The sequence below is a fragment of the Anabas testudineus genome, chromosome 7 (assembly GCF_900324465.2).
Source record: "Anabas testudineus chromosome 7, fAnaTes1.2, whole genome shotgun sequence".
NCBI classification, from domain to species: Eukaryota; Metazoa; Chordata; class Actinopteri; order Anabantiformes; family Anabantidae; genus Anabas; species Anabas testudineus.
The window spans coordinates 12811100-12837560 of record NC_046616.1 but is presented as its reverse complement, the minus strand read 5'-3'; the positions used below and the strand labels follow the sequence as shown (position 1 = coordinate 12837560).

General features: G+C 40.3%; 1 protein-coding gene across 3 annotated transcripts in view; it reads right to left on the bottom strand.

Moving 5' to 3' along the window:
* Window positions 1-11711: 11711 nt before the first annotated feature.
* znf385a (zinc finger protein 385A) overlaps window positions 11712-26461 on the bottom strand; it is a 54209-nt gene continuing 39459 nt past the window's right edge. For all 3 annotated transcript variants that reach the window (XM_026369084.1, XM_026369085.1, XM_026369086.1), the window contains 5 exons: window positions 24392-24566; window positions 17959-18318; window positions 13680-13864; window positions 13345-13437; window positions 11712-13004 (listed from right to left, as the gene is read on the bottom strand). In XM_026369084.1, coding sequence (XP_026224869.1) covers window positions 12756-13004; window positions 13345-13437; window positions 13680-13864; window positions 17959-18318; window positions 24392-24566 — 1062 coding nt within the window. In that variant the 3' untranslated portion in view covers window positions 11712-12755. The remainder of the gene's footprint in view (window positions 13005-13344; window positions 13438-13679; window positions 13865-17958; window positions 18319-24391; window positions 24567-26461) is intronic.

Below are 26461 nucleotides of genomic sequence, written 5' to 3'. Positions count from 1 at the left end.
GATCAAACAATTTTGTCACTTGCGTGTGTGTGTGTGTGCTTATGTGCAAGTATATGTGGGAGAGACAGTGGTTTGGTATTTGCATTTAGTTTAAATATTGTTCACAGGTATTCAACACACCGTGCACATTGCCTGTGTGTGTGCATGTTGTTCTTTCAGGGACATATAGCACGTGTTTTATTTTACTGAGTAAAAGATGGTTGCACTTGACCATGAGTATGAAATTATGGGGCAGCTATAATGCTGGCTTTACAATCTTTATATTGTCCCTAATCCTGCAGTCTTGGAATATGGACAAATTACCTCTATAAACACATTTAACACATTCAACACATTGTTGCTAAGGACTGAACTACCAACCCTCGAGCCCCTGTTAGCTGAAAGCACAGGTTACTCTGCTTTACTTCCTGTTATGAACATGAAAGATGCCTGCTGAAATACTAACCTTAAGCAGTGCTGTTTGAACCAGCAACAGACTGGATGTACCACAGAACCAAAGACAGCATCAGTGCCAAACATCATGTAGTAATTATGAGTTCGCCAATGCCACAAATGCTGTACAGGGAGGAGGTCTGCTGTTACATTTCCTACCAACAGTGAATGCTGGTGTCTGTTAATGGCCATGATCATTCCCAAGCCATTAACAAGAGTTTATTATTGTTACTATGATGGAGGTCCCTGACCTCACTTTAACCCAAATCATAATATCTCTCTAAAGCCTTCCATGCTGTTTATGTCCCTAAACCTAACCAATCGGTAGCCACAGTGTTGTGCCATCCTGAAACAGATTTATTTTTCCACTTTTTGGAAAGGAAGAAGTAAAAGATGTTGGCCTACTGCAGATGCATCAAAACAGAAATTGCCCCTGCGTGTCATTCTGAAGGGCATTGACAAACTACATTTTTAGTCATTTATTGTGAAAGATGATCTGGGCAGAAAAGGCTCCTAATTGATATTTTGTGTGGGGGGTGTCCGTTTTTTGGGCTTCTGGATAGATGACAGAGATGTATTATAGAGTTTATGGCTTATTACCTTGGTGTGAATGAAAGCTGACAATATTTCTTATGAGCTTCCATCACACCTTGATATTGGACTGATTGACTGTGCCAGGATGTGACCTTTCTCTGCTGCTTATTTCATTTTGTCCCACCCGCTCATAAAATTGTGTCAAGGGAAATTATGGAATTATGAGATCAAAGTGTTGACTGAGACAGTGACTGAGACAGAAATTGAAAACTATGAAAGAGTTCACAGTCCCATTATTCACCCTCTGATTGAATTGGAACATTTGATATTAGGAATTTTGTGATTGTATCAGATTTTTGTGCGCGAGCTTACATTCATGGATGCAGTGACAACAGAGCAAAACTGTAAGGAGGGATCACGAATACACACGTAAACACAAAAACACACTGCACATGTTTTATTCAGCTCTGATGTGACACATTCCCAGGAGACAATGGGGAAGATTTCCCTGGACATTACCGACCATATAGGTCACATTGATCTCACTTCTTTTCTGTAGTAGTTGACTCATTCATTTCCTGGGGGGTTAAATTAGTCCTGTTCTTTGTTTGTTAATATGGTCAATTGATTCAGTGTTAGATACATTAAAAAAATAATGAGGCTTGGGTGTATGTTCTACCACTGCCTGGTGCTCGCTCCATTCTCATGACTGCCAAATTTGAAAAGATAATTCATATTATAGATGGACACAATGATAAGACTGGACAAAGGTAAGTCTTGCATAAAAGTAGATAATAAAAAAACTTCACCATGAAAGGCCAGTGGCATTTTTGTGTTCCACACTTTTCACAGGGGACAAAGTCAATGAAACACATTATTCATGGAGCATTCACCTAATTTGCTGGTTGCGTTACCTTGAAGAAACAGCTTTTATTGCTTTCAATGTGTGAGGGGTCAGCTATTGATCAATCCTGACACATCAAGATCTTTGAGTTTCTCTTGAAGGCAAAGCTACAGCAGCTATTGATGGCCCCGGCTCATGTCATCAATGAAACAGAGGTTTCCTCACATAGGTGACTTCAGAATATCTGGTTTTGTAAGTGTTGAGGTAGTAGCAGACATGCAACAACTATGGATTTTTTAAAAACAATTTATTATGACTAGTAAGAGTAAACTAAGTAATGTATGTACTATCAGGAGCTGTAAAGTCCCATTTCTTAATTTGTACAGTTTTTTTTTGTCTTTGATAAGGCTTCAAATTAGACGACATTAATTATATTTCATCATACTATCATCTTAAGTAGCAAGCCCAACATGTCCAACAGATATTTTCATCACCTATCTTGTATTTGTAGCTGTCATCCTATTTTGCACATATTGGGGATTTCCAACATTGTGACCATTCACCTGTATTCGTCTGTGTGATTGCGTGCACTCCCAGTACAGCATTTCATGTTTTTTTTTCTTTTCAGTGATTACATGTGAGATTTTACTGTTCTGTCTGCCACAGACAGACAGACAGACAGATAGACAGACGGACAGAGACAGATAAAAGCCCCACCAACCCTACACCCTCAACACAAACACACACATACAGATGACTGATGGCCTTGGGCTCTCCTCTGTAAATGACAAGTGCCATCCATAACAGGCAGGCAGGGGCTGGTAAAGTGATTACGTTCATAACACACAGTGTCCTGGTAAATACAGCTGGCACCACATCTGTCATGCTAGACATGAAGGCAAATTGCTCAGTCCACACAAAATTACAGATTATGTTTTAGGTTTGTCTTAACAGAGGGTTGTCATCGACGTGGCAGATGGATGGACTGCACCTTTATTCCACCTCACTTACTGTAACAAGTGACTGTCTGAACCAGAGGATGTCAGGGATGGCCAAGTATGATAAAAACTGATAAGACACTGGAAGAAGAACACTTAAAGTCTATTGTGAGCACGGAGAGCATATTATAAACTCATTATTCATCTCTATCTGATAATTACATGCATCATAATTCATTATAAATCTGGCATGACAATGTAATGAGATTTTTATCTGGTAGTGCCATGTCCTGATTATAATGATCCTACTGTGATTTTGTTTGTGATAATAAAGCGCTTACAAATAGATGACTGAACGTAACTGGACTTCCAGTTTGACGCATAAGTGGCAAAAGATATCAGCAATACCAGCATAAACCTACAAGTGCTTTTCTTTAAGAATGCATTTTTACATTTGAACCCTGCACCTGACTATAGCACACTCACAGTCACAAACTCAGATGATTTCACATATTCTGCCTGATCAGACATCTTGTCAGCATTGTATTGGTGTGTCTGTTTACCTTTCTTATCCTTATTAATGCGTCACAGTTTTGTACCATATAAGGACATGTGCTAGCTACAATACACTGGTTGTCATAGTGGCTCTTACAGTTACTTTAGTTTACATAAAGTGCCTTTTTAAAAACCAAAATGTTCTTCCAAACATTTAATATTTTTATTGTCCAATATGTCTTAGATTTTGAAAAACTGCCTCAACAAATTCCATAATATGCTTTAATGTATAGCCACTGTGTAGCAGTGGCTATACATTATATGATGACTTAAGGAAATATGCATGATTAAGAATAGTTTTACAAGAACCGACTGAAAAGGAGGTAAATGAAGAACATATGATAACATCCATAAATACACAACTAAGAATTTACGAACACAGTAAGGACTGTTGTATGTATATCTTGCCATGTTCGAGTCAGTCACTCAATTACTACTTCAATTATAATGTTTAATATGATATTTGATAATAGCTGAGTGTGGAAGTAAGATATTGCTTTGGACCCTAGGAGAGGGAGACACAGGCATCAGAGGAGAGAAAGACAATTAGTGAGTGGCTGTCATGACAGAATGCGGTTGAATGACAACATTATTTGTTTCCTTCCGTCAGAAACTCATCATCTAATTAAAGGTGGCACCTTATCTTTCACATTATATCCAGTGTTTGACCATCAAGTGTCAGTGTCACTCTCTGACTCGTCATCCGTTCGCCCCACCATTGTTTTCATCACCTTCATTTCCTGAAATGCTCCTGGGTTTACACTGCATATACTGTGGGGGATTTAAATAGATCATTCTTGGGAGGATCTCTGACTCACTGTGTCTTTTGTGTAATCACATCAACATGCAGCTGTACAGTATGAACAGTAGTAAATAAACAGGGCAGGAGCTTGAATACAGAGGGCTGGTGTGTAAAAGTGATTTTATTCTTTGGATTGTAGTTAAGAATTATGAATTATAATCAAACAAATGAAAAATATTAAACCATAGGAAGTAGTTTGATTTGCTGGTATATGACATTTTAATACATCTGCATCAATTTGCAGTATTTCTGTATTTGACTTGCATTTGTGTCAAAGTTACCAATTTAGATCATTCTGCCTTCAGAGGGCCACAGTGCGGTCAGTCACATTCTTCCATATCTATTTTTCATTTGTCTTTAATATCACAGCCCAGAGTATTTGTTTGCTCCCTTCACACCTTACCTGCTTGTGGCTAGTCACAGTCAGGTTCAGGACTCCGGTCTTGTGCAGGTTCACTGTCACACTTTTGTGGCTTTTAGCAGGACACCTCAACTCAACTTGATTCTAATCCCCTGTTTTGGTTTTCCATTAGGCAAAAGTTGTGTAAAGTAGCTGACTAGCTACTTGTTTGATGTCCTATCTATCCCTGTCAAGGTTTCCCTTTAAAAAAGTAACATTAAAACACTGCAGACTACGTGTCGTGTGCAGGGGAAGGCTCTTCTGATTTTTTCCAGCAGCCTTTCATCTTGCTACCTTCAGTCTCCTATTAAACAAAATGTGTTAGCTGGTTGTGACAAACATCTACATACAAAAAACAAGAATGACATTCCTTCTCTATCTTTCATTTTACCTGGACTTGTCTTCAAAACCTCATCGGTCAACTTTGAACTAGGAACTTACTTTACTTTACTTTAAACCAGCTTCATGTCATTTACAGTGCATCTGCTCTGTCCGCTGACCCTGCACGCAGGTTAAAGTTCATGGGAAGTTTTGTGTCAATATGTGATATGTGCTGTCAACTATGTAAGATGACTAATTTCCTTTTGCTACTTATTTTTCCAGTATTTGCAGTGTTAGAATTTAGCATTTAATGTAATTTGAGCTTTGAAAAGTCTTGCTGTAATGTACATTCAGGTTACTCAATGAAGGGTTTATATTATTTCATTTCTATCACTTGTATTTTTGTCAAGGTTTGGACAGAGGTTGGATTCTTAACTTTACCAGTACATTTAATTCCTATCCCATTGCCATGATCCTGCTCAAGGACAAAAATCAGTGTAAGCATACTCAATAAATAATAAATGTTCGTCCACCACACATTTTATTGAAGGGTATCTACTCACTTGAACTGCTTGAAAACAGTTAATCAGATTCAATCCCGACATGGCCTGTACTGCGGCAGTGCAGAAGGGCAATTTGCCTTGACCGCCTACTCCGGCATGAAGCACTGCAAACCATTCTCTCACAATTGTGGCTTTGTCTCAAGCTGCTGCCATGCCAACAAAACTGAGCCACCCAGCTGCTGTCAGCTCAGCCCTCAAACATTACTAAGACGCCTGGTACAAGCACCAAATGTCACTTTAAAGCTCTCAGTGACGAGCATAGTAGGCTCAAGGTTTACTTCCTCACCTAAATGAATGTTGTACAATACGTCCCCTTTGTAGACATTAGCTGCGGGATTGTGGCTATTTTGTATGACACTGAGTGGGAGTTTGTTTATTGTGTATATTGTGGAGAATTGACTTAATTTCCCTGAAGAGGACAAGGCATTAGTCAGACAGACAGATCCCTGTAACCCATGCCTTCTTCAGTCATCTGTGCTCTGTCTTGAGCCTCCCAGAGAATAAGTACAGTCAAGGGAGTGTTAATAAATGTTTATTACAGCAGGATTTTGCCTTTAGTTGTGAGAATATCGAAAAACTGAATAAATGAGCAGGCATGGTTCGGGTAGAAAATGGATAGACAAAGCCAGGCAAAAATACGCTAACACTGCAAGTAGCTGCATTATGATATCTTGCAATTGAGAAACAACAAGAAGCTGAAAAAAGCAAGCGCTACAGTTGGTCCCAACACAATTTTGAGACTAGTTTAGTAAATTACATTATAGACTAATTTGCTTCGCAGTGTTTTCTCTCTCCCTCTCTCTCTCTCTCGCTCTCCAAACTGTCTGCAGAGTCTAGACAGTATCTCCTCACTGATGCACTCTTATCTCTTCGCTGATGTACTTGAACCTGCCAACTGATGTTCATGGAGACAGACGCGAGAGTACGCCTGGATTAATCTGTAACACTAAAAGATATTTGTTTTCATGTTGATGATATCCCCTTCCATCTCCCTCTGCACCTGAAATAGCATCATTTTGGGGTTTTGACTATTTGCATTGTCATCACATGCTTGAGCTTGTGTCCTCTGTAGTTGAAATGCAGAGCAGTGTCTAAACACTGGTAAAAGCTTTTAGAACTTAGTTTCTCCCGGTCGTTTTCTGCATTGTGATTATTTGCATCCTGTAGATGATTCATTTGCAGTGATGCCCCCAGAATATTTTTATAGGGGTGGCCGGGTGGGACCAGTGAAAATCTTAGGGTGGCACACCACATACCCTTGTGACCTTTTGGCTTTCTGCACACGTCTTGGCACATTACAGCCCCCACAGGTGGGGGTTGGAATTGTTGTTCCTCATTGTGAGCAAGCTCCTCAGTCAATAATAAACGGTGGGAACAGAGGTGTATATTTATTTACTTGTTATTTATTTGTTTACACATGATTCAGTTAGTTATTTACTAAGTTTTGCATTTGTATCTTGATTGCAGATTGTATGGTTTGTATGAAATCAATATGAGTCATTAAAAGGGGTGGGGGAGCTTCTCTAAGGGAGAGAAGGGGAGGCAGTAGGGTGGTCAGTAGTTTGCCAGAGGTGGCGGTGGCCACCCTTTGGCTGCGCCATTGTCAATTTGCCTTGCAATTATGGTTTTCTATTGCCAATGTCAATGTTTTTCTGTGGTCAAACAACCACAGTACAATGTTTTGTGAGAGGATTAAGATGGAAGCAAAGAGAAGAGATCTTTATCTCTCTTTACTTTTTACAGTTTGCTTGCAATTCTACCAACATTAAATTATCTAACTTAAATAGGAAACATGTGCAGACGATGAGGAAGAAGCTTTGCCATGAACAGTTTGTTTCTTTCTTTGCCAAAGTTAATTTGTCTAGATCCACTGAGCAAACAGCTGTAGAAAGATGATCTTTCATCAATCATACAAGGACATTCTTGCTTTGTCATCAACACGATCAGTGTGATACCTTCTGCTTTGCATACAATGTATGTGATATAAAATTCTTTGAAGAAAGAAGAAGGCAGTGAGTATGAGAGAAAGCAGAAAGGGAAAGACAGAAAGAACACATTCTCCTCTCTGAGGCCCAGACTTCAATTTAGAGAAAAGTGCAGGTACATATCTCCACCTCTTCAGACTCCATTTAAAGGTCCCTGCATCTCCGCGTGTATTTGTCACATTTCAGTGTGTTGGGCTCTCAGGTTAAGTGCTGCTGGGTCTGCTTCATAGGGCTGTTGCTTTCAGGCATTGTGATCAATAGAAATAATAATAATTTGGAAATTATTCAGAAAGATGAATAAACATTGTAAAAGCTATTTTTATATCTTTCTATCTTGTTCCATAAAAATTAAATGGTTTATATATCTGGCAAAATAACTTTATGGAGGTATATATTAACACGACTTACAGGTAGGATAACAAGCAAATAACTATGCAACACTTGCCTGTGCATTCAAATTGCTGCATAGTTAAAAATTCACATATAATACACTTCAACACTTCAAACTATATCTTACCATTTGAGGATCCATCTTTGTGTCGTGACATTAGATTTTTTTTCTAGAAAGTGCTGCAGAACCCCATTGCATGGGCCATTTAATTTTATAATGTCTTTGACAAGCGTGGAAATAAAGATAGTATAGCGTAGCAACCATTTGTCCAATCTGCCTGTGGCTGTTTCTCTGCCATATGGCTATATACTGCTCTTTATGTATTGTTTGTTCACAAATTATATGGAGCTGAAAGGGCAGCTCATTATATAAAGGTTGTATTCAGGACAATACATACATAAACATACTATACGTATCAGTACTAAATGTCAATATTAATAAATCATTACACTTCATTATCAGGTCCAAGTGCTGCAATAAAACACAGCTGGATTTAAAAAAATAAATGTGACTGCTTTTGCTTTGCAGAATCAACAGCTCTTTTCAACCTTTTTAAAGTGGACCTGCTTCGCAGTCATGACACAGGACCATCTAGTGGCTGAGTTATGTATTGTTACAGGATGCGGAGAACTGTTGCCGCTGTGCTTGGGAATGCTTTGACAATGTCCCCGAGGAACAAAATGAGGGCTGTGTTGTGTGGGAGATCAGCAGTGACCGCCAGAAAGCACAATGCTCCTCTTCTTAAGACAGTACAATGCAGCACCAGACGGCTACTCTTGCTCCATAAAGCATCTGCTGCTCACAAAGGAGATTCACCAGTGTTTGAGATGAATGACTTATTAAAAAGTGGCAGTAATTATGCCTATGATTCTCCTGCACTCTTGCAAAAGCATGTTTTATTTTATTACTATACGACTATAAAGAACATAGTGTTTCATATAAAGACTATATGTCATATAGATGCTAATTCATTCGTGTTTATCATTGAATTCATGATCAGTGGTGGTTGTATGTATATATAAGGGGACGACAAACTTAAACACACCTCTCAGTATGATGTAGGAAAGTACAACACCACTTTTACATATTATCTCAGAAATAAACATATCATTACGTTTACACATGTCCTACACATCAGACAATTCAGAAATATGAACTGATGCGATGGATTGCTATGGTAGTTCGTTGGGTACAGTATGTTTTGATTTATTTATGACAGCAGGCATTATTTACATTTGTTCTGTGATGCTGGAACACACTGTTGAGCCTTCTCGGCCCAACTCAACCAACTCCAGTTACTTATGGTACCCAGTGACCCTGTAGACTTGTCTCACACACTTTGGTGCCATGTGTTGCTGGTCATTATAATAGCATTTTGTTAAGAGGGATTTCCATGTGGTGCTTATTGGTTAAAGAAAATGGTGGTTGGACAATTGAATTTCAGGCTCTTTGTTAAAAAACTACACTAACTAGTAGAGAGTATTTACGCTGAGAAGGCTGCTCAACATGTTAGAGCAGGTAGGTGAGAGTAGGAATGGTGTGACCTGGGGCACAGCAGATTTATAACTTGATTCATGCTTCATACAGCATAGATCTACTTAAAGAAATGTGTATGTGTTAGATGTTGTGTGTTGGATAAAGCATAAAGCTAAAGATTTGCAACTTCTAACAATATGCTAGAGCACACAGATTTATAAAAACTCTGCAGACACTGGTTTCATTTAATGATTTATTGACATTTACTTTTTTTTCCACCATGGTTTCTCTTGATACCAATAGTATTTACCATAAAGTTTCTTTTTCATTTAAATTACATTTATAATGTTTTACTCACATACACATTTATTGTTTAACTTTCTTATTGCAAAAAACAAGAGTAGCCAGAATGAATCAGGTATTGCTACAAGTCGCCATACAAACTCTTTGTCCCTCTGACAATGAAATTCAAAAATAATTTTATTGGCAAGACAAAATTACACCATAGCCTCTCCGTCTCTCTCTCTTTCTCTGCACTGGGAGAGACTAAGGGCAGAATAAGGCTAAGGCCATTAGCCTAAACACAGCTAACATTAAACACCTGCCCAGAAAATAGGAATCTAACATTTACTTCCCATATGTGAATAATGAGAATGAAGCAATGGAATTTGACCACAGTATGAACATATCACCGAACATATGAACATATCTGTGGTGCTGCTACTTGACTGACCTACCAGGGACAAGATGCTTAGGTTGGGTGTGCAGGTTCTTGTCTCCATTACTGTGTTAGGCCACTTTGTACCTCCAGGTTGCCTCTGTTTTGAATTGGTGGGATGTAGGGAGAGAACAGGTCCCAACTCACACTAGAATACATATGGTACACACACCAACAGGAAGTAGAGCACAGATCCTGGAATAGTATCTCCCTCACAAAATGAACTCTGCAGAGGAGGTTTTGTTCAGCAACAAAAAGAGCACAACGGTGGAAGCTGACACCAAGCCAGCTTCTTCTTTAAGTAAGGGCATCGATAATGTTCCTCAGGAGTTTCACTTAAACATATTTCGCAAACACAGAAAAGAAAATGCAACTCACTATGTCCAGCTAAATAATATGCCTGTTGAATCTAGCTTTAATACCTTAATACCTGGCATTGTACCCTGTTCCCCAAGCATAGATTACCGTGGTAAAAAGGCCCTTTAATATGAAGGGTCGGTCCCTAAACCCAGCTACACACCTGTCTCTCAGTCCCTTCGAGGGCTTGTACTCCTCTTGGAAGAACACAAAAGTCTGTCAGCTGGCGTGCTCCCAGTTTCCACATGACTCCAGACAACATGTCACAACATGTCACAATGATAACAAGTCACTCTGATAAAAATTGCTCATTGCATTGCAATATTCAGACAAAGGTAAGACATTAGAGCTCATTGCTTCTCAATGAAAGGGCACAGTGTACATCTCATTCAGAAAGGGGTGAAGGATTCAAGCTTTCGAGCAAGATATTTCTACTTTTGCTTAGCTAGCTTTTTGTGACTGAGTCAGTTAGTCTGCCTGTGTGTCAGTCTGTCCGAGTCCTCGCTCCAGTCAATCCACCATCCAATATTTCCACCCTCTTCTTCTTTTCCCTTCATTGATGCAGTTACTAACGTTTCCTACCTACCTACAAAAATATTTTATTGTGTTTTCTATTTTGCTTTTTTTTATGTGTGATATAAACACAAAACAGTCCAAACCAAACAAAACAAAGTGCTTACCAGTCTTTGTAAGAGAAAACAAATCATGGTGTGTTTCATGGCTTTCAGTTGTAAGACAGGAAGTATTGATAGATGCCTTGGGTTGGACGTCTTGGCTCTCGCTCTGGGTGGCCTTGCAGGGCTTTTGACTCGGCTGTCACTCCAGCTTAAGATCATTTCTCAGAGAAATAATTAGGCTTTTATCTTCTTTTTTTATTTTGTTCCCTTTCAAAATAATGGTTGCCAGTGCCAATGCGGCCTTCTACATAAACTCATATGAATCTTTGGAGATAGGGGAGGTGAGGAGGAGTGGGATAGAGCAGAGATGGTGAACCCAGTGATGCAGAAGCCTGACCCTGCAGGACCTTATTGCAAGGCTACATGCAAAAACAACATAAATGCACCATTAGGAGGGGGCACACCTAATTCATACCTTCCTATCTACACAATGAGCCAGACATTGTCCCTGTGCATCTCCCTGTGCATGAAGAACAGGGAGATGTATGGATGTCAATAAAATCCTTTCTGATGACAGAAATCACACACACACACACACACACACACACACACACACACACACACACACACACACACACACACACACACACACACACACATATATATATATATATATATATATATATATACATATATATATATATATATATATATATATATATATATATATATATATATATATATATATATATATATATATATATATATATATATGCAAACAGAATCCTTCCATCAAACAAAAAGACAAATGAAGAAAGGGATCAAAGTATCAAATATATCAGTACAGTATGTACCAATGTGTGACTTCTGCTGTTTCTCCCATCCTCTCCCCCTTTGGTGAGGCTCTTCTCTGATTGTTATGAAGGTTGTCAGATGTGCCCTGTAGCGATGTTTGTTGGTACAGTCTATTTTAAAACAGATTCGTTCGGACCAGTGTGTGTCTGCCTGCTGCCTGGGGTCAATCCATCCCCTGACCTGTGCCAGCCCTCTTCTCACCTCTCCCTCTCAGGAAATGACAGGGGAGTCCAATCACCCACAGTCGCTTTTCACTTTTCTCCCATCAGACATGCTCAGATGTGGCTACCACCTGCCTGTCAGCCAAAGTCACGTTGTATCTAGCAAGGACCTAGTGTCACAAACTGCAGAGTGGCTGGCCTCCGGTGCAGAGGGGAACATGTACAGTACTGTGAAGGCTGCCACAGCTACATGTGGCGGATACAGCAAAGACCGATGGAAGCAGCTACCCTACTGACATAACATTATTGTCTTGGCTTTTGAAGTGCATAGGATGAGAAGAACAAATTGAGCCATGATGACAGGAGAAAACCAACCTGGCCCAGAATATTTACGTAACACTAAATGTGATTTAATGTTTCTTGAACGGTCTGCATGTGTTTCTTCTGTAGCTATTGAGGCGGCCATGACAGGGCCATAGTGCAAGGGAGAGGGACCAGAGGAGGTGAGAGATGTACAAGTGAGTCCAATGCATAATGAATATCTCTCCTCTGCTCATTCCATCAGCAGATCAATCAGAAGTCTTTAAAATGAAGGGAGAGTTTTAGATAAAGGGAAAAAAGAGAGACATATGCTTCTACTCCTTTCTGCTCCTCCTTTCCCTTGCTTTTCTCTCAGTTCAATATTTAAATGGTTGGATTTTTTTCCCCTATCAATTGCTGTTTGTTGATCATGTTTATATCTTCACAGTGTGCTTTTGGAGTGGCTGTTCCTGACCGGAAGTCAGATGAAGTCAGAGGGTGATATGTCAGTAAGGGGAGAAGAGGATTGGCCCGTGGGTGGTGCGGATGGGCCCGGGGGCGGGTCTTAGGATGGCATGGCTGAGAGGTGGACCTTGCAGTAGGTGATGGTGCGGGTGTGGCGCAGGAGCTGCTGCACGGAGAGCCAGTGGATTTGAGGAAGCTGCAGCGGCCATTGCTGCAGCAACAGCCAAGGGGTTGGGCAATAACCCTGCACCCAAAGCTTTGGTGAGATCCTTCGAGAAGGTCAAAGAAGACTAAAATCAGAAGGTGGTGCAAAGAGTTTTAAGACAAAAGACAGACGAGAAACACAGAGAAAAAGAGAGAGATAACATGGTTAGTTTCAGAAAGTCAGCATTTAGAGGGGAAACAAACAAACCTTCATCCCCAGACTCTTTTAAACTGTCATAATTCAGAGATTTCAGTTTAGCTGACACGATATTTTCAGGTGTTGGACACAGAAAAACAGAAAAACTGGTGGGGCTTTTAAAGGGATCAGATCAACACATTAACATCTTGATTGTCACTGTATATGTGATCTGTTGCCCCCAATTTAGCTCACGCTGTCACAAGAGAAGTCAGAAAAGTGAAACTTACCGTCAGATCAGCTCCCCTGTGCTTCTTGTGACGGCTGAGGAGAGGATTAGGCTTGCCTGCCATACCATCCCGGTGCCTTCTACTTGATATGTGCTGAAAGAAAAGAACACAGGTGAAGAAGTTATTCTCATGTACTTTCATTGAAAAATAATTCTGGCATTACAGTATATCTGAACACTGGGTTTTACTGTGCTGTAAGTAAAAAAGCATTTGTGTCATAATGTTGTGGAAATTACAAATGTAAGAAAAAGTCATCATAACACTTATTTGAGATGTTTTATTTTTATATTTTAATTAAACATATAATTAGTAAATACAATATATTTCACTCTTACCTGTTTGAGTTGCAGTTCAGAGTTGACCCGCACATTGCAGATCTCACAGTGGAAGGTTCTTTCCTGAGTATTGGGGTCCACCGGCCCCCCTCCCTGCTCTCCACTAGGCTTAGGGCCGAGGCGTGGATATGCCTTAATAGGACCCAACCCGCTCCGTGCCTCCAGGATAGTTTTATGTTTGGTACCTGCAGGCAGACACAGCATAAATAAGCAAAAACAGAAGTGAGTAATGTCATTAACCAACATTATATAAGACATGTTAAGAGGCTCAAATAATAAAGTGAAACAATACAGTGGAGATTAATCATTTTTGCAACATACAAATGATGCCGCTTGATGTCACATGAGTGTGAACAGTATGTATCTGTAGCTCAAAGCACTGAAAGAGAAACTGTGACAGTGACAACTTAAGTGTGAAAGAATAGAACATGCAACACCGGCTTTATTCTTGATCCAATAAATGACCACAGACGACCACCACAGTACAACACACACAATGTGCTGAATTTTGTTGTAGTTATAAGACTTTACCACTAGAGAGCTGTAGTCAGACAGCTGTGTGACTGGTGATCTGGAAAATTAACTCAAAGCCCTGTGTACTGTAAATGTTATAATGTATTGATTATGTTTGATTCAGTGGAGCAGGTGAGATAAAGTCATGCAATATGAAGTGTAGTAAATGAAATCCACCACGTTTGCTGGTACCAATAATTCAGTTTTATTTGTAAAGTGCCAAATCACAGCAGTAGTCATCTCAAGGCACTTCACAGTGTAAGGTGTGAGACCTCACAAAATGTAACTATATACAGAATTATATAGAAAACCCCAAAACTGTGAGGTGTCAGTGAACCTTAATTTTCAAGATCAATCATTTTGACTGTAAATGTCAAAGACTGGAAATTGAGGAGCATGTTATTAAAAGTAACACGTTTTGTCTGCTCTGGATTCTGTCAGTAAAGAATTTGCTGTTTACTGTTTAAAATATAAAATTAAATAGCACATAGGAGTAAATAAAATGTTATATCTAATTGTGAATGAGGTTTGTGCACTTGATGTGATCATGTTTCTGACTGAAGAGCTAGCTAACGTTTTAGTAATCAATACAATAATCACCTGGGTGTGTAACATATAACACAAATAAAAACACAACATACCCGATTCATGGACTTAACTAGTAATAACAAAACTACATACTTTAAACTACATACTACAGACTTCAAAACTTCCCTGGTGTCTTTATATCACCTGCTATAAATTCAGTTCTGATTCCAGCAAGAACAAAGCCTTAAATATTGAACAATTCACCAAAGCATATTCTGCCAGATGTTGGCAATAAAAGTGGTCCACCTGTGAGAATGAATTTAGAATAGATTCTAAACGGCAGAGATGAATGTTACATACATTTTTGTAAAGTATTTCTATGCACAGTATTTTCTCTCCTCTTAATTTAGAGAAAGCATTCTCATACGCAACTAAAATTGCACATAGTGCTCTTGCATATTGCTCTCCCTTTCTAGTGGTCTGCAAAGCAGCACACCAGATTTAGCCATTTGTTCTTGGCTGAAAGATTTTAGTCATGCTTTCACCCCTCTCTCAGGTCCCAGCCTTCCCACCTCCATTTACTGCTATGCCTCTCTACTCTCAAAGTGAAGCCTCCCACTGTCAGTGTGGATGACTTTGAATTTGATTGACTCTTTAAAATCACTTTTAAAGGCGTTAAAGTAACAGAAGCGAGAGAAACTGTGGAGTGCCGTGGCTGGCGGGGAACATGCAGGCAGTGGGTTCCACTGGGGAGGAAAACGACTGGAATGACTAATTTTGCTCATGGCTAGAAATATGCTCTCGGGGGTGTCTGTTTTTGCCTTTGTTCTATTTTGGTCTGACAGTCCAGCGCCCAGTGGATTTCGTTTTTGTAATGTTAGCTCATGGTGTAAATCAACAGACGTGCAGACAAGACACATTTGAAAACACAAAAATAGGCGATGGGCTGACAGGGAACTGTTGCGTAAATGTTAAAATAACACAACATACACAACAAATTTTCGACTTGTTTTTTTCTGTTCTTCATTTTTTGTCACGCACACACAGACACTGTCTGTCTGCACAACATATGCTTTTATTTTTGAACTCTGGTAACATGCACAGTTTTGATTTAAGCTTGAGTGAGTGTGATTGTTTCCAGATAATTTCCCTCATAGAGTTTGAACTGCTTCAACACATAGACATCCAGGAGTTGAACAACATTTCAGCTGGAACAGATGCCATCCTCACGTTAATATAACCATAGTGGTGTCAGTTACATATAGTGAGATACACAGTCTTTCACTTGATGTGTGGCGTGTTTTGGTATTTGTGCTTTATATACAGTAGAAGAATATGCACTGTAGGTAAAGAGAGCCTGGAGATCCGGAAAATACAAGCTGACCTCAGAGGGAAACAAGGTCACAGGCAGAGTTAAATTGTTGGGGAATAAAGGATTAAAGCAGGCAGCTGGTACCTCAGGGGTATTTGGAGCCTCGAGAAAGTGTTGTCATGTGTGAAAGCTGTCTGACTCAATGTTGAAGCTGGTGTTGTGTTGAGCTCATCCACAAAACAGCGCCCTTTTTTTTCCTGCTAAATCCCCCATGCAGTGGTTACTCGCCTTAACCATGCTTCTCTGAAACTGGAAGTCTTCAGGCTATGTGGAATTATTTTTATGCTGTGTGCTGCAGATGACAAGATAAATCATGAATATTTGAATGGGGGAAAGTCTTCTTTTGAATACTTATATCTCGTGTGACTAAGACATTGTGGAACAGTGTGGTTGCATTAGCAGTATGTCGTACCTGCACAAACAGGTGAGACACCTTCACAGAGCTCATGAAACCAGGAGAGCAGGGCTCAGTTACCGAGGTCATGCCTGTCGGTGTCAAACAGATCAGTTATCTACTGATCAGTGTTCCTCTCAGTACTCCCCCACTACATCACACTCAAGCTGAAACACCAGCAAATGCAAAAATGCTTAATCAAATTCATGAAGGTCTCAGGTTTCTGTGTGCCATGTCATGTGTAGAAGCTATAATAAACGGTGTTATCTTTTCTTATACTTATATGAACATGCACAAATCCAAAGTGCTGGTAGGCAGCTGAAACACAAATGTATTGTTGTGTAGTTAGCTGATTAATCTGAACAAATACCCGAGGTTATTAACCACATTAGTGTCAGTTGTTGCACTTTATTGACTGATACGTTATCCAACTTAGTGGGATACAGTTGTGTGCGCAGTTGAGAGGAGCCATAAGCTCAGAAAAATAATGTGTATTTTTGTTATTTCATATTAATACACATGACTCAACCTCCACAGAATGAATAAAAACTGCTGCAGCGTACTAAAAACATGGCATTCCCTGTAAGAACTCATTGAAATATAATGAAATGCCTTGTTTCCCTTAGAAGTGCCAATTATGGAAGGTCCCTGTACATATGAAAACCAGCAATGATTACTTCATTAGTGTAAACTATAAAATGTGCAAAATGTAAATGTAACATGTTGTAATAGCATGTGCTACTACATTAATAGTTAATTATTAATTTTATCTCAAGTTACGACATGTGATATTATTTAAGTAAGTAAAAAAATCTAACATGAGAATAGGACAGCACTCCTCTGAAAAAAAAAAGCCTTTATACAGAGCATAGGCATTTCTGGGCGTCCTCAGTGGGATCTTTATGATAATATAAAGTGCGCTTCCTCAGTTATTTCAGAGCTGTATTATTGTATTCTCTCTTTGGTTTTTCCCAGCATACACACATTGGTCTGCACAGTTTCTTGAATGGAAATACTTCACAAAGCAGAGTTGATAGACTCAGAGTCTATCATTGAATTTCTCCTCTTAAACATACCAGTTTTTGTATGTCTATCTGTTTGCCTGTCTGTCTGCCTGCCTGTCTATTTCATCTACAACTACAACACTTTTACACAGATTTTTTAAATTCCATTTTAAAAAGTCATAACAACATTGTTAGCAGCTGCTACGCGAGTCTTTCTTGGCAAAATGCCTCTGACACACAGGATGTGGTACATTTTCAGCAATAGCAACATCACCACTGTGGTTTGAGCAAACAGAGGAGAATCCAATCGTAAATGAAACGACGACTTCCATCATCAGAAACTCAAGACAACATCCAAAAAGGAATATGTTACAGTTAAACCCACATGGTCTAGTAGCCAGCTAATTTCTGGAACGTCCAGAAACACTACACCAATTTCTTTGTATCAGAGCTCACGGATTAACCCACCTTTGTTGTGGGCCTCCAGCTGTGACAAGGAATTAACCGCCACCTTACACAGTGAGCAGTACAGCAGCTTCTTGGCCTTGTCCTCCTCTGTCTCCGGGTTGGGCGAGCTACTGGAGGCAGAGGTGCTGGCGGCTCCTGAAGCCGCGAGTCCTGATGCAAACTGTTCTGAGTTGGCACTGCCATTGCCACAGCCTGGAGAAGAGGAGGAAGGGGGCATCAGGGGAGCAGTGGTGGTGGGCAGGAGAGAGCACACTGGGGGAACAGAAGCATCCATAGGTGGAGTAGGTGGAGTGGTAAGAGTGGGAAGGGGCCCCGGGGCCAGAAGGGGACCGTTTAACTGTGACAAAGGCCGTGTTTCATCTATAAAAACAAAGAAAGAAACAGAACACATGTCAAATGTAGTGCAGACTAAAATCTGAAGAATAGAAAAGAACTGATTTTATTGTCCAAAAAGTTCATAACTCAAACAAATAAAGTATTTTACAATCGACTTTGTTGTTTTTAAACTCTGTGGAGGAGCAAAGTTCCCAGAAAACAACTCTCTACTACGTCAAAACACATTGTTAACCACTCCCCAAATGTAGAAGGCAGACCCTGCTTTATAGATCAGACAAACCAATATAAAGAGCTTGAAGACAGTTTATTTCCTACTGTATGGGCCACAAATGTTCACAAACAGTTTCTTTTAATTGAAGCTATACATAAAGAGGAAAATGTATGGCCCATGAGTGTAAAGGGATGGGCATGAGCATGAGTGGCTTTTTGAAGTTTTAAAGCCAGTCTTTCACTGATGTGGTCTCAATGTTTCCAAAGTGGAGAAACAGGAAACGGAGTATGTGTGTGTATGTTATGAGCCTTTCCCACGCACCTGTAGTTTTTGGCTTGGTTTGAAGCAAAATGACACTTGCTCTGTCACAAGAAAAAAATATGAATGCAGTTCAATAAAAATATCATTAAGTGAGCGCTCTCGCTCTCACTCCCTCTGCTCACTTTTCCTCTCCGTAGTTTCCTCTCTCTAATGTCTTGTTGTTTTCATATTGTAATAATAATAATAATGACTGCTTTTTCATTTTCTTCGGAGAATATCTTCATACATACATTACCAGACACATGTTTCTGGTCAGCCACTCCCATGTGTAATTCGTTCAGCACTCACTAAGCATTGGGTGTTGGCTGAAAGAGGACCCCCTAAATTTGGGCAGCGTATTGAAGCAGAAATCCCCCCATCAACACAGACCAGCAGGCCCTTCACCACACTCCACAGGACGCAGCGCCAAAGGCAGGCAATAGAAAAGCCTCATTGGATTATAGTATTAAAGGGATAATATGGAGTATTTTTGGGGAGAAAACAAATATTGATTTAGGACTGAGAATTCTCATGTGCTTTGCAAAGTTGTTACCCAACACATCCATAGGGGACCTTGACACATGCATGATTCTTTACCCTGTGAATCTTATATGCAATAGGATAATTTGGGTCTTGCATAACTGCAGAGTTTCTTAGTCTGACCTATTGCATCATCACTGATGAAGATGTCATTGTGAGTGCTTTCCATTCCACTGCTTTCCAAGATTAAAATTCCCTCTCTTTCCATAATGGAAGTTTCCAGACGAAGACCTGCTGGCTGCACATAGCGTTTGTCAAACAGATGTTCTGTTAAAAGAAAAGGAAAAAAACTCTATATGGCACTGAGGAGTCCATAAAGCAGACCTAGATCAAAGTGCTGTGTGACGGTAAGTGCTCTTTGCAGAGGTTTAGACTCATAATGTGCCTGCTTCACCACGGTTCCGACTGAGTCAGTTAAGTTGATTGCAAAGCTTGTTTCTCCAAGTGCGGGAAGGCAATCTGATAGAGGCCAAAATAGTTCTCTCCAGCAGAACTGTTGTTGTTGAAGTGGGTCCACACAAACACATACACATGATTTTGTTTTTATGCTGAGAAACAAATCCAAAATCCACAGTGTCCATAACATGTGGTTTGAGTTAAAATCAAGTGGGTAGGAAGAGAGGTGGTTGGCCAAATAGTAATGAGGGATTTCATGGTGGCCTGGAGGTCTGCCATATACCAAGCTGTCCCATCTAGTCACCATTTTACCTCTCACCATGGTGAATGTCTCTTAAACCCAACCCCTTTATTACTTGTTCATCTTGAGGCTGAACCCCCAGAGTCCCCGTAGTAACAGCAATTCACAGTTCTCCTCAGCACACAATCGTACTGGGCAGCTTTTTTAATGAAAGGCATGAACAATTCATTCTGAGTTTGCTGTTCTCTCAGAGTAGGAACAAAGTAGAGACAAATTGCTGTATTATTCTTGCACCAAGAATTCCACTGTCAGAGTTATTTGATTCTGCAGACATGAGAGATATGCTGTAAGTCTAATTAAACATTGATAAGGCAGTTAACTGACCCTCCTTCCTGCTAGCTGGCTTCAAAGCCAAACAGAAAAAAGGCATTATTCACTGGGAGAGGTCAGCAGAGGGGGATAACTCAGTGCAGATGCTTAACACTTTAGCATGGTGTGTCTGCATTGCTGTAGTCCACTTCAGGAAATTAAAAACTATGTATAGTATACAGTCCTTTGGGAAAGGTTTTGTTGAAACCATAGAATTTAATACAGAGCAATAAATATTCAAACAAAAGGAGCTTTTTGTTTATTGCAAGAGCCAACGTTTATCCTGATTCCTTTAGTGTGGCATTTTCTCAAGTCAGTAGCTTCCTGAGAAATGTAAGAAATACCTCATTGTGGAATTAGTGTCGATTGCATTAAGGAGTGGCTGTGTAAACAAATGTTCCTTATTCTACAGAGAAAGTGAGTAGGATGGGAAACCAAACAATGAGTAAGCTTTTTGTTGCTTTGTAAAATCTAAAATCAGCATAACAATGTTATTGGTGTAATCAGTCACCTGTGTGTAGGTGGAATATTATGCGGTGATGCATACGCTTTGTTTATTTTAAATGTCAAAATAAAGCGGAGCAATTTAAACCAAGATAAACAGATTACAGAGGCTTGAGTTACAAGTCATCTGCATATGGTTCAAGACAAATACCAGGAGGTTTACCACAGGACTGTGGGTGAGAGTTTGGAGACATGCTGGTTTCAGTGTGTGTGTGTGTGTGTGTGTGTGTGTGCTTGATTAGGGAAAGGGTTTCGTAAGCAGGATGACACCGTCTGCCACCAGAGCCCCCCCACCCATTCCATGCGCATTCTTAATGATTAACGAAACCAACGAAACCCAATGCTGGTCTTACAAGAGACAAGCTTCATTCATAATGCAGTTGGGTGCCTTTTTTTTTAACCGGTCTGGACTGCATCTGAACTCTGAGCCCCACATACATGCAAATTCTGTTTATCCAGTGCTCATGTAGATTATTTGAGGTAGATGTTTTTAAACAGCTCAATGCACAGTAAAAACCTGAATGTAAATACTCGGAAAATTAAACTGCAAAACCAAAAGTAAATTAGACAGAGCATGACAAGCATATCATATCACTGTAACTCAATAGCGTCTCACAGTCATGCAACCCAAACCCTCGCATGAAACTCATCTTTTGAATTGACCTTGGGTGTGTGCGCCCCTGCAAGGTTTTTGTGTGGACTAAGTGCTATAATATCAGGGTGGTTTTAACAGAGCCCTTCATTAGAGTGGGAGTGGCAGACAGCAGAGGGATGAAAAAGAGGGGAGGGAGGGAGGGGCAAGTATATTTCTCTCCAAGTAAACAGGTGCTTCTCCATTGCGCCTCCAGGCTTCCAGGCCCAGCCAAACCCTTAGCTCACTAGGCCAAACCTTCCAAAGCCAAGGCTCTCATCTTTGGTGGACATACTGACCACAATATAGTTTTAAAACAAAGCGGGTTCAAAACTCATGACCTGCTGTGATAGATGTAATGTGTTAAAAACTAAAGCACAACTGACCTTTCACTATTTTGGCCCTCAAGAGGGTCTTAATGTGTTCTGTTCATGGACATCTCCACTGACTGCACAAACTCACACAAATGCAGCTCTGTGTTATAAGAGATTAACACTGTAGGAAATCTTGTCCTCTCGAATATGTGTATGCACAGGCTGGACTATTTTGTTTGTCTATGTGTGTATACTGTAAGCATGTGCATGTATTATGTGTGCCAATGTGTATTTGTCAGTTTGAGAGTAACTGCCCCAGAGTGACCCCTGTGAAGCTTGACAGCCAAAACCACAGCGTCCATTCTCCAGATGCTGCTTCACTGGTTGAGGCCATACACAGCTGCCTGCTCCTAGAGTTCTGTCCCCCCACCATGGGGTAGTGGGACAGGATCACACTGAGGCCAGGCATACACACACACAAGCATGCAAAGAGACCAGGAAGAGACGAGGTTGCAAGGTCACGAGAAAAAGAGTTGGATGGAAAAAGGCATTCTTTCACATGTTGCTACTTTCAGATCTTAATCATGGCAGGCTTGTTTTGGCTCCTCGTGTTCTTGGAGTTCACCCCAGGAAGTCTCACAAATGGTGACTGGCCTGGATTTGATCTCAGATCGCTCATGAGGGAGGGCGAGTGAAAAAGGACTTTTACTATTTTAGGTTTAGTGAGAAGAACTGTTTTTTGAATTGAAAAGAGTAAAAGACAATGAAATACTGAGGCCTTCGCTCTGGCATGTTGCTGCATTCTGGTCTAAATTGGACCCCCGGTTCAATCTTCTCATTCAGTGTGTTTATTCTGCCCTCCTGTCAATAAGATGGAAATGTCTGACAAAGAGTCTGCTGCAGGAACCTTTGTAAATGTCACCAAAACATGGTCGCTCTATTCATTCCCTCATGTTTGATATGTTTGATCCAAGGACAGAGTGGTGACAGTGAGAGAATGGAAACCTCTGGGTGGAGAAAGGCAGAAGCACACAGCACCCAGCCTCTGAATTATGACTTGAAACAGGTAGATATACAAGACAGTGTGAGACTGAATACTGCTGAAGAAAGAGGTTGCAATGCCTCAATCATGTCCTGTATCTTTAACAAATAATATATTCATGTGCCAACGGTGAATAACTTTTCACTGAAGTCAGATCAGCTGCTCTTTCAGATGCTTACTTAGATTTTGGTCCAGCAGACTCTGGTGTCATCTTTATTTCTCTCCATCAGTCTTAGCACTCATTACCACCATCCAGAGCCCAGGCAACACTGTCTATTTTAACTCTGGGCCAAATGTTGTAGTACCTCCCAATTACTCTCTCAGGAGTATGCAAATAACACGTACACACGGACATATGCACACCACGGTGGAGCCTTGAAAAGGTGCCAAGAAACTGTCATGTTGCCATGTTCTGTGCCCACCTGCCTGGTCCTAGTCTAAATGAAAGGACCTCACACAAGTTTTACATTTTTCAGCTGAACAATGCATTGCTGTGGTCAGACTGGACTTTTACTCCTACTGCCTGTAGTAAAATGATGCTCCTGCTACTTTGTTCAGCCTGTCACACAGAAAGAAATGAACCTCTGAATCAAAGGCGATTCTGCAGCAAAAAAAAGATGTGACCTAAACTAATGAAGCATCTTTAATCTATACATGCTACACATTACACTGTATTCAACAAGTCACCTTAGCCAAAATCTACAACTGGTTAGGCTGACCTGAATCTGTCCCTTCGGTACAGTAAGTGAAATTATTGCACATTAAATTACATATTTTAAATTCAGTGATTTAGTTCCAATTTTGGCTCTAACTTCTCTATGCTATTGGAAAATTGTGTTAGATCCATTCTGTTTTTAGTTTAACTTTCCTATGAACCTTCTTTTCTGCAGTCATCTGATCATTGGCTGTTTTCATCAAGCATTTGCAAGAACTTGTTAACCGTGGGTGCATTCAGGCTAACTTGGACACAGTGCTTTGAAGTAAAAGGCTCAGTTTAATTTCTTAATGTAATTTAATGTGTCCTGGGCCACAGAAATAACTTTTGCTTTATCTGTGTCCCACTTTTAAATTCAACTTCCTTGGTATTCTGAGATTAGATACATTTGAACTGTCATTAAAATCGTTTGGTACCTTTAAAATTAAGCATGCAGTGAAACTACCTAAGGTCCTGGAATCAAAAGGTTTTGTCTGGCCATCTATATTTTTTTTCTTTTTATTTCATTATTTTTATTTTCCCCATATAAGAAACACAACTGTCAGTACAAACATTTTCTAAAGCTTGAACTGTGTTGTTGTTGCCATAAGACATAAGATACACTGCAGCCAAATCACAGAGAGAGCTGAGATGTTCACAAGGAGAAAAATCCACTGTGATTATGCCTTTGTTATTTTGTTATTCTTGCATATTTTCCATTTCATTTTCCAGCAAAACTGTAAGCCTCTACACATCCTGCATGGATTGAAATGATTATTTCTACAACATAACTCCAAGCAACAACACAAGCATTTTTTCTCTTTCTACTTGTGTGATTATTTTCGACTTTCTCACCCGCTTTGCTGGGCTCGCTCTCTGGGGCAGTGCCAGGGGCTCCAGGCGGAGATGGGGAAGAGGTGGGGGGGACAGTATTTGGCTTATCCCCCTCCTGAGGACGACTCTTAGAGGTCTCAATGCCTTTGACTCTCCTGGCATGGCGGTTTCCTTTGTAATGTGCTTCTGCCTGGCTCTATGGAAGAACACAGAAAAAACAATATGCTTATGTTGTAAGTGAACACCAACGACAATAGGTGAATAAAACATTGCAGGCTGGATCCGAATTCACTGTGACACACACACACACACATATGCAGGCCTCTCATTATGACAGCACATCATTTAATATACTCTGGGGACTGGAGTCACCAGCAGGTTTACAGTAGATGATAGACAGATGGGTTGCAAAAACGGGAACAAAAGGATGCAGTGATGCAGTGATGGAGACATTTGAGACCTGGACCCATCAGCCCTGCTATACGTCAGTCATCTTGCAGTCAGGATTTCAAATTAACAATAAAATGTCCTGCAGTTTATCAACACTAAAACTATATTTGTTTCTATAATGCACATCAACTGCCATCTATAATTTTGACATACACTGTACATGCAGTCTAAACCTCTACCTGTACTTGGCTTAAGTTTTCATTGCTGCAGCCTTGCTTATAAATATGCCAAAGTGAGTCAGATAAATGTCACACTGTGTGTCTAATACTGAGCCTGCCCCACCAACAAGTTACACATTACAGTACATGCAGTATTTCCATGTGTGGGTTTTTGCAGCATAAATGATGTGATCACAATCAGCTGCTGCCTGAACAGGATCAGACACTTACAAGCCTGTAAAATGGTCAAAATCTAAATATAAAGTACAGAGTAAGCAACGATGCTATCTGTAATATCTTGTGGTAAGGATACAAAGGAGATGCTGTCTCTGGAGGTTTTCAGATACTGAAAATCATCCTGCAATCCAGCAAGTAAAAGATTGCATCAAGATCTATCTCAGAAGCTAGTGTGGCTAATCTCCTGATGAAGGGCTTGCTACCAGCTAATGTGTTTGTTCAGACAGTAAACAACAAGAAGCAGGTCATTCATCAGGGTAGCCTCCCTCTAGTCTATGTATGTTTGTGTGTCTGCACAGAAGTATGTGTGCTGGATAGTGGGTGAGATGCAGGGTTGCTATACTAAGCAGTGGTCTGCAGTAACTTCACAGTGAGGTGACAGGGAAGCAAAAACACATGCACACATACAGATGGATAGGGGGTATTCATGTAACCTGGCTCTGTTAGCCATCTGTTCACTTGATTTTTATCTGCCCTCTTTAAGAGCCCCTCAATTAAAAACGCAAATAGGCTCTTTGAGTCAGATAGCTCCCTGTTATGTCCATAAGCATTCTGAATAAATGTACCAAGTCAAGTGCTGCGTGTGTCAGCCTAATAATGTTTGTATCAAAGGACCAGTGATGAAGATTAATATTAAGTGGCTGGTTACTTGCCAGGGAGTGACATGATCTTGAGGAGCAGCTGACAACAGTTGTAGATGCTGAAAGGCTTTGACAAGTTCACTCACACGGCATCGCAATGACCACAGACTCAGGAACAGGGCTAGGCTGTCTTGGCAAAAGAGCCAGGGGTGAAGAGCAACCTTATTGAGCCCAGTGTATGTTTACTCTGTGTGTATTCCTGATGGCATCCATGATGCATAGCAGTACAATAAACCAGGGGCATTGGCTGCAGTCATTGAGAAGATCACATATTTCTAGTAACTCATGATGACAAACTGGGCTGTAACTGTACTCTGTCAGAGGAGTCTTATGGCGCTGCTCTAGTAAAGCCTGTAGATTAAGGTAGAGAAAGCTGAGGGTGTAAAGAGGTGTGGGGTTGGGAGCCTGCTGAAAGAGCAGTGATCACTGAGATGAAGGAGGGAATGCAGTGACTTAGAAAGATAAATGGTGACACATGACAAAACAGCCACAGAGACTTTTTTAACCTCGACCAACAAGTCAAGGGAACAACTGCCAAGCAAGTCAGTGTCAGTGTGAGGTCCTGGGTAGAAAGAAAGGCAACGGGACAAAGACAAGATGAAGTA